At 37.6% G+C, this 14205-nt stretch overlaps 1 protein-coding gene across 1 annotated transcript in view; it reads right to left on the reverse strand.

Annotated features, from left to right (window-relative positions):
• LOC117999113 (ATP-binding cassette sub-family A member 3-like) overlaps positions 1–14205 on the reverse strand; it is a 137887-nt gene that overhangs the window by 41133 nt on the left and 82549 nt on the right. Inside the window, exons 22-23 of the mRNA XM_034988027.1 lie at positions 5500–5712; positions 1538–1708 (exon numbers count right to left, since the gene is read on the reverse strand). Coding sequence (XP_034843918.1) covers positions 1538–1708; positions 5500–5712 — 384 coding nt within the window. The remainder of the gene's footprint in view (positions 1–1537; positions 1709–5499; positions 5713–14205) is intronic.

Consider the following 14205-nt stretch of genomic DNA (forward strand, 5'->3'; position numbering starts at 1 on the left):
AAGATATAGAGAAACTGGAACGCTTCTACATTGCCGTACAAAATATTCCCTGTTTCTATGGAGACTCGATAATATCTGATTTTCCATGTCACTATATTTTACCTGAAATGTTTCTCTTCCATTTTTTTCTATCTCAGCTCATCCCCTAAAATTTACTGTCATACAGTTTATAGTTCTGAACACTGAGCTTCCCTCTGAGGTCATCGACTACAGTTCTAGGTAAGATCTGGCTTACTAAGTATTCCTTCTCACTCTGCCCACTCTCACCAAAGTAAGATATTTTCAAAATTACCTAATAAATGATACAGTGTCACCATGAGGATTTCTAAAGTTAAAATGAACGTTTACCCTTTTCAACAAAACTGCAGTACTGTGTGACTTTCTCTTACTTTCCTTTCTGGCTCTTTTCTCTATTGTACGGCTCTTTACCACCCAAATCACCATATCCTGACCGTTATTTAATTATCTAAAACAAAACAAAACAAAACAAAACAAAATGCACAAAACAGTTGAGTTCCTCTATATGCAGATACTATATTAAATGCTGGAGAATGGATTTCACCCATTCCTTCAAAAAGGTTGTGGGCAGGTGAGTTTGGGTGATTATGAGTGGTGAAGGTGGTGGGAGATAACAAAACTAAATATCATACAAATTCTTCCCCTGGAGGTTCTTTTCCAAAGATGAAATGCATTATGCAACGAGGGAACATAAGCTGTGAATCCCAGTTCTGGACCATAAAAGCTGTGTGGCATAGGGCACACAGTCCTCTTCCTTGAAATGAGTATAAAAACTGAGAACTTGAGGTTGTGAAAATTTAAAATAATGTAAGTGGTTACTAGGTGGTTGATTATTAGTAGCCCTTATTTTTATATCTGATGACTACTTTAAAGTTACCTTGGCTTTGCTTTTGAGGTTTTATTATATTTACAAAGGTTTTCCCCCAGTCTTACAAAATGATGTATGTACTGAACATGTGTCCTGACTCTCTCTTTTGAAATAAGGGCTGATTCCCCACGTGTCTCATGGGCTAAGCCTGAAACTAATTTCTTAGGCTTAGGGACCCCAAGAATCCTGGGAAAATTAATAAAGGGAAGCCTCACTAAAGTGGAGTTAGGAGGCCAGAAGGGGGAACTCTCACACCCTACCAGTTGTTAATGACAAGAAGAATTGTCAATCATAGATCCAAAAAAAGAATCCTCAACAGGAAAGAATCATGATTAGAGGCCCCAACAACAACAACAAAAATGTACATTGCGTCTCCTATAAGAAATTGACTACCCCTGCAACTCAGCCAATGAGAAACAGTCATCACCCTGAACTTTTGCTTCTCTCTAATGGAGTTTTGTTCAAACAGTCCCTCTCATCTTCCTCCCTCCTCCTAAATAATGTTCCTCTCTAAAATAATGTTTGTGAGATTTGCCTATGGTTTGCTGTAACTTGCTTGTTCTGCATTGCAATTCTCTGTCATTCTCCAATTAATCCATTTTTGCTGGAAAAATTACTGGCAGTTTTATGTTTAAGGTTAATAATACTTACTTTCTTTACTACAGTTTAGGTAGATAGGAGGCTTATTTCCAGAGCACCATTTCTTTATCTGGTAGAAAGTAAAATAGTCACTGATACACTTCGCAAAGTTGTAATTGGGAAAGAACAGTAATGAATTAAGTATGAAGGCTCTGGTGGATTTTGACATCTTATGTTGAACCTCTAAAAAAGATGATAAGATTAGATTTCATTATAGGAAATGAACTATCCCCAGGACAACAAATCCCCCAAGGATGGCCAGACCAAGCTCAGAGAATTATTAAAAATAATAATTAAAATTATTATATTTGAAGAACACTAATTATTTCCCAATAAGTTTGTTCCAATTGACATCCAGTGACACGCTTTGTGTTGATAATTGCAGAGTTCTGAAAAGTCTCTTTGGTGAAGTGGGTGTCCATGGGATAAGACTTCCTGGCACCTGATATGGATAGGAAACCACCACTATTTCTTATATTTCTAATCTTAATTGGTCAAGTAAGGGAGTAAAGTAGAGGTTGGAGATACAGCCTAGAATTCAACAGTAGGGAACAGATAGGGAAATTATGACATGTTTGAGAGTAGAAAAATCTTCAAGGGAACCAGCTGATAGATAACTACTCTCTCTCTCAAGAACGCATTTAATATGAACGGTTATTAGAGACTAAATTCCTGGAGATATGAACATGCTTAATTTATGAAATTGACATTATGGAATTCTGATCATGAATTCAGTTTTTTAGAAAGAAGATAAAAGGCTAGTCTAAACAGAAATTTCCTGTAAGACACTTTGGGCAAAGAGAGATGGTCAAGAAGTGAAACTTCAAGTGTCCAAGCCATGGTGATTCTGTCCAGTGTAGATTTTAAACTGATAAAGAGACAAGTAATTGATCCAGATTGAAAAATTTGGGCTATTGGCCAAATGAACAGATGCCAAAGATGGCACAATATACACCAGCACTATCTTTTTATGAATACGGAATAGCCCTATAGCCACACCAGTACACACATCAGACTACTGAGCACTTGAAATGTGGCTAATGTGGCTGTGGAGCTAAATTTTAAATTGCATTTAAGTTCAAAAAAAAGGATAGAAGATATAATAATATATACCTAAAATGTGGGGAGGAGGGGAGAAAAGAATGAGTTCAAACTTAAATGACCATCAACTTAATATAGATCGCTATATGCAGGACAGGTTATATACAAACCTAATGGTAACCACAAATTGAAAACCACTAATAAATATGTAAAGAATGAAGAGAAAGAACTCTAAATATATCACTAAAGAAAATCAGCAAAACATGAAAGACAAGGTCAGAAAAAACTTCAGAAACAACAATAAAGCAAGTAATAAAATGGCAATACATACATATCTTTCAATAATTACTTTGAATGTAAATGGGCCAAGTGCTCCAATCAAAAAACATAGGGTGATGGAATGGATTAAAAACAATGCCCATCTATACGGTGATACTTCTACGTATATTGAGTTCTTAATTTAAATTATTACTAAATCTTAACATTTCTCAGGATTCTATTTGGATCTTTTTCAAATTTACTTGTTCTCTCTCCGTCTATATATATATTATGCATATATATATACATACATGTACATATGTAGCATATGCATATATATGTATATATGTTCTATTATTTATTATATATTCTATTATATATATTCCATTATTTGCTTATATTCCCGAGACACTCTATTGCAATTTAAATATATTAAACATATATATTTATGCATATTAATTGCACAATATACATATTAATAATTTAAACATATATATTTATATTGTATGCACATATATATAACATACATGGATACATGTTCTATTATTTATATTCTATTATTTGCTCATATTCCTAAGACTCTGTTACAATTTAAATATTTTAAACATACATGTTTTATATCATTCTAAAAATCCCCGTATCTTAATTTTGCAGGTCTGATTCTGATTCTACAATTTGTGGTTTCTGCTAGCACTGGCTCTTAAGACCTTGTTTTTTTCCTCTTTTTTCTTTCTTTCTTCTTTTGATTTCAAAGTTCTCTAGCAAATTTAACTATGGGAATAGTTTGAAGTAGAGGAATTATGTATCCCTTTGCCACTCACCTGAGAGCACAACCAACTGAGATTATTTAAAATAAATTATCAGGTTGTTTTTTAGCTTACATAGGTTCTATGATGTCAGGACACAAGCCAGTATGAATAGTTACATGTGTTTACAAATTCCAAAGGGAAATTATTGTTCCTCATTTCAGTGCCAAATCAACCCTTACAAATTTCCTTTCTGTGTCCTATTGCGGCCTTAGTTTTGTTCACCCTTATAATGAAGACGTAACCCTTTGAACTTCTAATTTTAAAGAGAAAGATATTAAACCTTTGTTGTACCTTTATGCTTTTTGTTTTGACCTCTATGTTCCTCACAACTTACAAAATGGAAAATTAAGGTCAAAAGATGCTCTCAGTAACCTCAATCAAAGCTACCTTTGATGCTTGCTTATCTTAAAGGACACTTGCTTTCATTTTATTGTTGGCCTCTGCCAATTCTGTACTTTCTCCTCAGTTCATTATTTTTGGCACAGTATCATAGTGTTTGTTCTGCTGCTCAAAAGTGGAAGTCTCCTTTGACTTTCTAATTGCCAAATCTACTGGCTTCCTTTTTGTTCTCATCCTATTCTGCATTACTCTTTGCAACACAGTCCTCCTAAAAAAGTCTTTCAAAAACTTTCTAAAACAGTAATTTATTCCTATTCTTACTCTGAAACAACTATTTCTCTCTAGTCCCTTAAATGATCATTTCCTTTTAGCTTAGGGCCACAGACTCAAATGCTTTCAGGTGAGTCTTCCTCACATCACAAAGTAGTACTCTTTGGACAAGTGTGCAAAAATGTACAAACATTTGCTTTCCATAATTTGGGTATCCCTTTGTGAGAATGAGTGCTAAGACATACCTGTTAACAAGTTTTTTCACCTGCTATGCATAAGCTTAAGTCTTACACATGGGAAATACTCAAAGGAAATTACAAACTATTCTTTTGTGACCAGGGAAGGGCAAAGGGAACAAGGCAGGAGCCAGTGTTTGTGGAGCAACAACAGAAAAGGAAGATGTGGGAAAGGGCTGAGGCCAACTGAAATGCATATTAGAGGGTGAATCAACAACTCCATTTACAACAGTGGCCATTCCAGTGATGATCGTCCCAAATCTCAAAATCAAAGAAGGAAAATGAGGAAATACAAATTCAAGAATACTGTAGAAACCAGTCCTGGAAGGGAGGAAAACTGGCTTAAATAATTATATGTATGTCATATGCATATAGAGATTTTCTTCCTGGAAAATCTTGTTAGGGTGCTCATGATCTTGTGCCTTTTCATTGAATTAGGGAAGAAAAGCCACACCATAAAACCTTCCTTGAACAAAACTGTCAGCCTCTCCCAAGAACTGAATTTTCTCCTCCACTCTTCCCTCTCTTCACCTCACTACAAACTGCCATAACATCAAGGGGGAACGCTTTTAAAGATAATAATGGCCTCATATAGTTGAGATAGAATTTATTCTAACTTTCTGAGGCCGGCCCTTCTAAAAAGAAAGCTGCTTTTTTGTATTCTCTCTCTCTGACAAATGAGTCTCAGGACAGATGTTCCTAAAACTTCCCATATTTGTTGCAAAACAGATTCCTTAGTCATGTGATGGAGTTACCGGAGGTGGGGATAGAACAGAAGAAACTTGTCAAAGGACTTGTAGGTCACGTCCAGCCCCATCAGTTCAGCATGAGGATCCCAGCTCTAACACAGCACCAAGAATATCATAGGCACTCAAAAATAATTTTATGAACTGACATCAAGTACAGGATTTTCCCCAAACCTAGAACTTTGTTGTCTACTAATGTCGTTAGTCCATTCCTACTTACTTAGTTGCTGCTGCCTTCTGAGTAAAGAGAAACTTTGTGAAACCCTTACTCTTACCGAATTGAAGCGTGGCATCTATGAGGAGACTGAAAATGCCTGAAAGGTAGTTGAATAGGACAAGTTTGATGTAGGCAGAAGTACTTCTAGTAAACAAGAAGCTCAGCAGGTACATGAGGGGAATGGCAGACCAGCCGTATAGCACGAAGATCAGCATTGTGTCCAGAAAGTGGTAATCTGTGATGTAAATATCCAATCGGCAGAATTTGAATGCTCCCTGAAACACAGAGGGCATAGAGATAAAGGCAAGGTGAAGGGCAAGTCAAAAATAACGCAAGCCAGAATGTTTAGAGGAGAGAGCAAGTCCTATCGCTATGTAGCATGGAAGTATTCAGTAATTAAATCAATTAGCCTCTAAAAAATACTTCAACCTAGGAGCATGAAGTAAGATACTTCTACCTCTACTTCACCAGAGGATAGTCCAATGAGCAGAACCACCATAATTCCCTTTATTTTTTTTTCTACCTGGAATGGTTTTTTATATATTTTTTAATTTTTTGAAGATTTTATTTATTTATTTGACAAAGAGAGACAGACAGTGACAGAGATAGCAAGAGAGAGCACAAGCAGGGGGAGAGGCAAAGGGAGAGGGAGAAGCAGGCTCCCCGTGGAGCAAGGAACCCGACCTGGGGCTCGATCCCAGGTCCCTGGGATCATGACCCAAGCCGAAGGCAGACGCTCAACCGACCGAGCCACCCAGACGCCCCTGGAATGGTTTTTTAATTAACAAAGTCAGTATACTTTCCCCCAATAAGGCTAACTCTCACCTTTCCCAGAAAGATTATTTCTCTAGAGAGCCTATTTCTCTAAAGATTTTTATCTCTGGTTATACCTTACCTATCATACCTTTGAACCAGGTCTCCTACTCCCTATCCTACTCCCCCACTCCCATCATATCCACCCAAGCAACTCTGGGGCTTAATTATCGATAGATACGTATTTATTGCTATTTTATTATTTGTTCTGTTGTTTCTGGAGATTTCCTCTAGTTCTTTCTTGGCTTTGTCATTCTTGGTCTTTTCTTTCCACTCAAAGAATCCTCTTTAATATTTCTTGCAGGACTGGTTTAGTGGTCACAAACTTCTTTAGTTTTTGCTTGTTTGGGAAACTCTTTATCTTTCCTTCTATTCTGAATGATAGCCTTGCTGGACAGACTATTCTTGGCTGCAGATTTTTCCCATTCAGCATGTTGAATTTATCATGCCACTTCCTTCTGGCTTGCCATGATTCAATCTGCTAGCCTTATGGGTTTTCCCTTGTATGTTAAGGACTTCTTTTGCCTTGCTGTTTTAAAGATTTTTTCTTATCACTCTATTTTGCAAATTTAATTACAGTACATCTTATTGGCCTGCTTTTGTTGATCTTGATGGGACTTTTCTGTGCCTCCTGGATTTGGATGTCTGTTTCCTTCTCCAGGTAAGGGAAATTTTCAGCTATTATTTCCTCACATAAATTTTCTGCCCCCTTTTCTCTCTTCTTCTTCTTCTGGGACTCCTAAAACAAATGTTGTAACATTTGATGGAGTCACTGAGTTACCTAAGTCTATTTTTATGTTCCATAATTCTTTTTTCTCTCTTTTGTTCAGCTTATTTTCCATTATTTTGTCTTCTATATCACTAATTCATTCCTCTGCTTCTTCCAGCTTACTGTTCATTGCATCAAACCTGTTTTCTTTTTTTTTTTTAATTTTTTTTTTTAAAGATTTTATTTATTTTTATTTGACAGAGACAGAGACAGCGAGAGCAGGAACACAAGCAGGGGGAGTGGGAGAGGGAGAAGCAGGCTTCCTGCTGAGCCGGGAGCCCGATGTGGGACTCAATCCCAGGACCCTGGGATCATGACCTGAGCCGAAGGCAGTTGCTTAACCAACTGAGCCACCCAGGCACCCTTCAAACCTGTTTTCAATCTCAGTTATTGCATTCTTCATTTCTGATGGATTCTTTTTTAACTCTTTTATTTCTGTGGTAAGGGTCTCGCTGATGTCTTTCATTCTTTATACAAGCCCAGTGAATATCCTTATGATTGTTGCTTTATTCTTTTTTATGGTATTAGTAATTGTTTTTTTAATTAAAAAAAATTTTTTTTAGTGATCATTTTTTATTTAAAGCACAAACTCTTTGTCTTGTTATTTAACTTTTAAAAAATTTTAACACAGGGGGCCTGGGCGGTGCAGTCAGTTAAGCATCTGCCTTCGGCTCAGGTCATGATTCTGGGGGCCTAGGATTGAGCCCTGCATCAGGCTCCCTGCTCAGTGGAGAGCCTGCTTCTCCCTCTCCCTCTGTCTCTCCCCCTGCTTGTGCTCTCTCTCTCAATCTCTCAAATAAATAAATAAAATCTTTTAATAAAAAAAGTAAAAATAAAAAATAAATTTTCACTCGTATGGATTCTTTATCTAATGGATAGTTGCATATTCACAATATATATTACAGTATTGTCAGTTGCACAGATATGTCATTTAATAACATGCACTCATAGCGTGGGTCTCCATATTTTATTATTTATTTATTTATTTATTTTTATTTTAATTTAAATTCAATTAATTAATATGTAATCTATTATTTGTTTCAGGGGTACAGGACTGTGATTCATCAGTCTTATATAATACCCAGTGCTCATTACAACACATACCCTCCCCAGTGTCCATCACCCAGTTACGCCATCCCACCCTTCTCCCATCCAGCAACCCTCAGTTTGTTTCCTAAGATTAAGAGTATTTTATGGTTTGTCTCCCTCTCTGGTTTTGTCTTGTTTCATTTTTTCCTCTCTTCCCCTATGATCCTCTGCCTTGTTTCTTAAATTCTACATATCAGTGAGATCACATGATAATTGTCTTTCTCTGACTGACTTATTTCGCTTAGCATAATACCCTCTTAGTTCCATCCACATCGTTGCAAATGGCAAGATTTCATTTTTTTTTGATGGCTGCATAATATTCCATTGTGTATATATATATACACCACGTCTTATATCCATTCACCTGTCGATGGACATCTAGGCTCTTTCCATAGTTTGGCTATTGTGGATATTGCTGCTATAAACTTTGGGGTGCAGGTGCCCCTTTGGATCACTACATTTGTATCTTTGGCGTAAATACCCAGTAGTACAATTCGTGGATCGTAGGGTAGCTCTATTTTCAACTTTTTGAGGAACCTCCTTACTGTTTTCCAGAGTGGCTGCACCAGCTTGCATTCCCACAACAGTGTAAGAGGGTTTCTCTTTCTCCACATCCTCGCCAACATTTGTTGTTTCCTGTCTTGTTAATTTTTACCATTCTAACTGGTGTAAGGTGGTATCTCATTGTGGTTTTGATTTGTATTTCCCTGATGGCTAGGGATGTTGAGCACTTTTTCATGTGTCTGTTGGCCATTTAGATGTCCTTTTTGCACAAATGTGTGTTCATGTCTTCTGCCCATTTCTTGATTGGATTATTTGTTCTTTGGGTGTTGAGTTTGATAAGTTCTTTATAGGTTTTGGATACCAGCCCTTTATCTGATATGTCTTTGGCAAATATCTTCTCCCATTCTGTGTGTTGTCTTGGTTTTGTCAACTGTTTCCCTTGCTGTGCAAAAGCTTTTTATCTTGCTGAAGTCCCAATAGTTCATTTTGCCTTTTTTCCCTTGCCCTTGGAGACAGGTCTTCCATCCATTTTGAGTCTATTTTTGTGTATGGTGTAAGGAAATGGTCCAGTTTTATTCTTCTGCATGTGGGTTGTCCAATTTTCCGAACACCATTTGTTGAAGAGACTGTCCTTTTTCCATTGGATATTCTTTCCTGCTTTGTCAAAGATTAGTTGACTATAGAGTTGAGGATCCATTTCTGGGTTCTCTATTCTGTTCCACAGATCTATATGTCTGTTTTTACGCCAGTACCATACTCTCTTGATGATTACAGCTTTGTCATAGAGCTTGAAATCCGGGATTGTGATGCCACCAGCTTTGGTTTACTTTTTCAACATTCCTTTGGCTATTCAGGGTCTTTTCTGGTTCCATACAAATTTTAGGATTGTTTGTTCCAGTTCTGTGGAAAAACTTAATGGTATTTTGATAGGGATTGCACTGAATGTGTAGATTGCTCTAGGTAGCATAGACATTTTCACAATATTTGTTCTTCCAATCCATGAACATGGAATGTTTTTCCATTTCTTTGTGTCTTCCTCAATTTCTTTTATGATTGCTCTGTAGTTTTCTGAGTACAGATCCTTTGCCTCTTTAATTAGATTTATTCCTAGGTCGCTTATGGTTTGGGGTGTAATTGTAAATGGGGTTGGCTCCTTAATTTCTCTTTCTTCTGTCTCATTGTTGGTGTGTAGAAATGCAACTGATTTATGTGGATTGACTCTATAACCTGCCACTTTACCTAATTCTGTATGAGTTCTAGCAATTTTGGGGTGGAGTCTTTTGGGTTTTCCATATAGAGTATCATGTCATCTGCAAAGAGTGAGACTTTGAGCTTTTCTTTGCTGATTCAGATGCTTTTTATTTCTTTTTGTTGTCTGATTGCTGATGCTAGAACTTCTAGTACTGTGTTGAACAGCAGTGGTGAGAGTGAACATCCCTGCCATGTTCCTGACCTTAGGGGAAAAGCTCTCAGTTTTTCCCCATTGAGAATGATATTCTCTGTGGGTTTATCATAGAGGACTTTTATGATATTGAGGTATGTACCCCCTATCCCTACACTGTGAGGAGTTTTAATCAAGAAAGGATGCTGTATATGTTGTCAAATGATTTTTCCGCATCTATTGAGAGGATCATACGGTTCTTGTCCTTCCTTTTATTTATGTGATCTATCACGTTAATTGATTTGCAGATATTGAACCACCCTGGAAGCCCAGGAATAAATACCACTTGGTTGTAGTGAATAATCCTTTTAATGCAGTGTTGGATCCTATTGGCTAGTATCTTGGTGAGAATTTTGGTATCCATGTTCATCAGGGATATTGGTCTGTAATTCTCCTTTTTTGGTCTGGTCTTTGTCTGGTTTTGGGATCAAGGTAATGCTGGCTTCAGAAAAAGAGTTTGGAAGTTTTCCTTCCATTTCTATTTTTCTGAAACAGCTTCAGAAGAACTTTTATCAATTCTCCTTTAAATGTTTTGTAGAATTCCCCTGGGAAGCCATCTGGCCCTGGGCTCTTGTTTGTTGGGAGATTTTTGATTACTGCTTCAATTTCCTAGCTGGTTATGGGTCTGTTCAGGTTTTCTATTGCTTCCTGGTTCAGTTTTCGTAGTTTATATGTCTCTAGGAATGTCTCCATTTCTTCCAGATTGTCTAATTTGTTGCCATGTAGTTGCTCATAATATGTTCTTATAATTGTTTGTATTTTTTGGTGTTGGTTGTGACCTCTCCTCTTTCATTCATGATTTTATTTGGTCCTTTCTCTTTTCTTTTTGATAAGTCTGGCTAGGGGCTTGTCGATCTTATTAATTCTTTCAAAGAACCCAGTCCTAGTTTCATTGATCTGTTCTACTGTTCTTTAGGTTTCTATTTCATTGATTTCTTCTCTAATCTTTATTATTTCTCTTCTCCTGCTGGGTTTAGGCTTTATTTACTGTTCTTTCTCCAGCTCCTTTGGGTGTAGGGTTAGGTTGTGTATTTGAGACCTTTCTTGTTTCTTAAGAAAAGCTTGTAGTGGTATATACTTCCCTCTTAGGACTGCCTTTGCTGTATCCCAAAGGTTTTGAACAGTTGTGTTTTCATTTTCATTGGTTTCCATGAATTTTTTAAATTCTTGTTTAATTTCCTGTGTTGACCCATTCATTCTTTAGTAGGATGCTCTTTAGCCTCCAACTATTTGAGTTCTTTCCAACTTTCCTCTTGTGATTTGAGTTCCAGTTTCAAAGCATTGTTGTCTGAATATATGCAGGGTATGATCCCAGTCTTTTGGTACCGGTTGAGACCTGATTTATGACCCAGGATGTGATCGATTCTGGAGAATGTTCTATGTGCACTAGAGAAGAATGTGTAATCTGTTGCTTTGGGATGGAATGTTCCGAATATATCTGTGAAGTCCATCTGGTCCAGTGTGTCATTCAAAACCCTTATTTCCTTGTTAATCTTCTGCTTAGATGATCTGTCCATTGCAGTGAGGGGGGTGTTAAAGTCCCCTACTGTTATTGTATTATTATCAATGTGTTTCTTTGATTTTATTATTAATGGTTTATATAATTGGCTGCTCCCATGTTAGGGGCATAAATATTTACAATTTTTAGAGCTACTTGTTTGGTTGACCATTTAATTATGATATAGTGTCCTTCCTCATCTCTTATTACAGTCTTCGTTTTAAAATCTAATTTGTCTGATATAAGGATTGCCACCCCAGCTTTCTTATTATGTCCATTAGTATGATAAATGGTTTTCCATTCCCTCACTTTAAATCTGGGGGTGTCTTTGGGTCTAAAATGAGTCTCTTGCAGACAGCATATTGATGGGTCTTGCTTTTTTATCCAATCTGATACCCTGTGTCTTTTGACTGGGGGCAGAGCTCCCAGATATTGGATCAGGGAAGCTGGCTGCAACAAGTGAGCCCAGGAGTGGGCTCTCAGCTTGGGGTTGCCATAAACCATGATCTGAGGCACAGTCGGGCCCCTGCTCAAAGATGAGACTAATTGAGGTGCAGTAAGAATCCGGCCGAGTTCAGCCAAGAAACTTCAGAGGAGGCCCAGCATTCTGGGCACTCCTCCTTTGCTTTTCAAATTAGTCTCATCCAGGTAGGCATATATAAGTCAGGTTTTATCTATCCAGGCACTGTGAATTTCCACAGGGCCAGAGATTTGGAAGCCACCATTTTCATTCTCATCCTCTAAAGCTGTGCGGAAAGCCTTCAGAAAATAAAAGCCACATAGAGCAAACTGGAGTAGATTACTTAGCCTGGCCCCCTGGCAAGGGTGGTGCAATTCCGCCTGGTGCAAAAACATTTGAGAATCAATGCAACAGGCCCCTCCCCGCAGAAGACCAACAAGCACATCCAGCCAAGACCAAGTTCACCCATCAATGAGAACTGCAAAACTCCAGCACTAGGGGAATACACACATAGAACTCATGTCTTTTTTCCCATGATTCTTTAGTCTTTCAACTTTAATTTTTTTAATTTTAGTTTTCTTTTTCAATCAACTTATTTTATAACTCCTTTTTTAAAATCTTTTTTTAATTTTCATTTTTATAGTCACATTCTATCCCTTCATTATATTTAATCTTATTTTTGTATATACCTAAGTTCTTCTTTCTTTAAAATTTTGGGATACAATTTCTTCTACCAGACCAAAATACACCCAAAATCTAGTGTATGGCTCTGTTCTGTTCACCCGCCTGATCATATTCTCTTTTTTTGTTTTGTTTTGTTAAAGTCTTTTTAAATTTTCATCTTCACAGTTACATTCTATCCTTTCATTGCATTTCATTTTATTTTTGTACATATACAAGTTTTTCTTTCTTTACAATTTTGAGATGTAGTTTCCTCTAACAAACTGACCAAAATACACTCAGGAGATAGTGTATTGCTCTATTCGCTCACCCTTCTGATTATATTCTCTCTCTCTCACCTCACCCCCACCCCCACCCCACCTCCAGTTTCGGATCTCTTCTGATTTGTTTAGTGTATATCTCTCTGGGATTGTTGTTGCCATTTTAGTATCTTGCTCTCTCATTCATCTATTATTCTCTGGACAGAATGACAAGATGGAAAAACTCACCTCAAAAGAGAGAAGGAGAGGCAATACTGACTGTCAGGGACCTAATCAATATGGACATTAGTAAGATGTTGGAACTAGAGTTCTGAACAATGATTTATAAAGATACTATCTGGGTTTGAAAAAAGCATAGAAGACACTAAAGAATCCCTTTCTGAAGAAATAAAAGAACTAAAATCTAACCAAGTTGATTGTTGCTTTAAATTCTCCATCAGGCATGTTACTTACATCTGTTTCACTTAGATATTTGGCTGTGATCTCTTATCTTGTTCTTTCATTTGGGATGAATTCCTCCATCTTGGCCTTTTGTCTAAGTCATTGCCTTTTTCTTTGTGTTAGAAAAGCCAGTTATGTTTCCTGCTCCTGAGAGTAAATGCCTTTATGAAGAAGAAGTCATGTAGTGTCCAGAGCCTGGTACTTCAGCGTCTCTGGTGTGTGCTGTGTGTGTTCTGCTATTGTGTTTTGCCTGCTCTATCCTTCAGGCCAGTTGTCTGCAGAAGCTCTCCTTGTCTGCAGTGGGTAGTATTTGGTCCTTGGCCAGAATGTGGATAGTTTTAACTAGATGTGCTTTAGTCTGCTTATTAAATGAGACTTGATATTACTTCCACTAGAACTGAAGCCCAGCAGAACTCTTTGGTTGGGAGATGTAGTGTGGTCAGGGGTTTCTGCTAGTCTTCTGGGCAAAGGGCCCACTGCACTGGGACTGAGACATGCTTGACTGAGAAGGGCAGTCCCACCACAGCACGGGGCTGTGGGACTTATTGTAAGCAAGTTAGGCAGCCTGTGTAGGTGTTGCACTGCTTCCTGAAGGTGGTTGTGTATTTTTGATGAGGGGCAGGGGGGTGAAATAATACCAGCCAGCTCGTTTGTCTCCTAGAGAGGTGTCTCTGTGAATGCTGCCTTTCAGGGAAGCACTCTGAGGATAACAAATAATCTGCTCCCTGTGTGTCCCAGGTGTTTTTCAGATCACTGTTTCCATGCTGTCTGCCTCTGGATTGTTCGCCTGTCTTCTTTCCAGGAGCAG

Source organism: Mirounga leonina, unplaced genomic scaffold (assembly GCF_011800145.1).
Source record: "Mirounga leonina isolate KUSES-001 unplaced genomic scaffold, KU_Mleo_1.0 Mir_448, whole genome shotgun sequence".
Taxonomy (NCBI): domain Eukaryota; kingdom Metazoa; phylum Chordata; class Mammalia; order Carnivora; family Phocidae; genus Mirounga; species Mirounga leonina.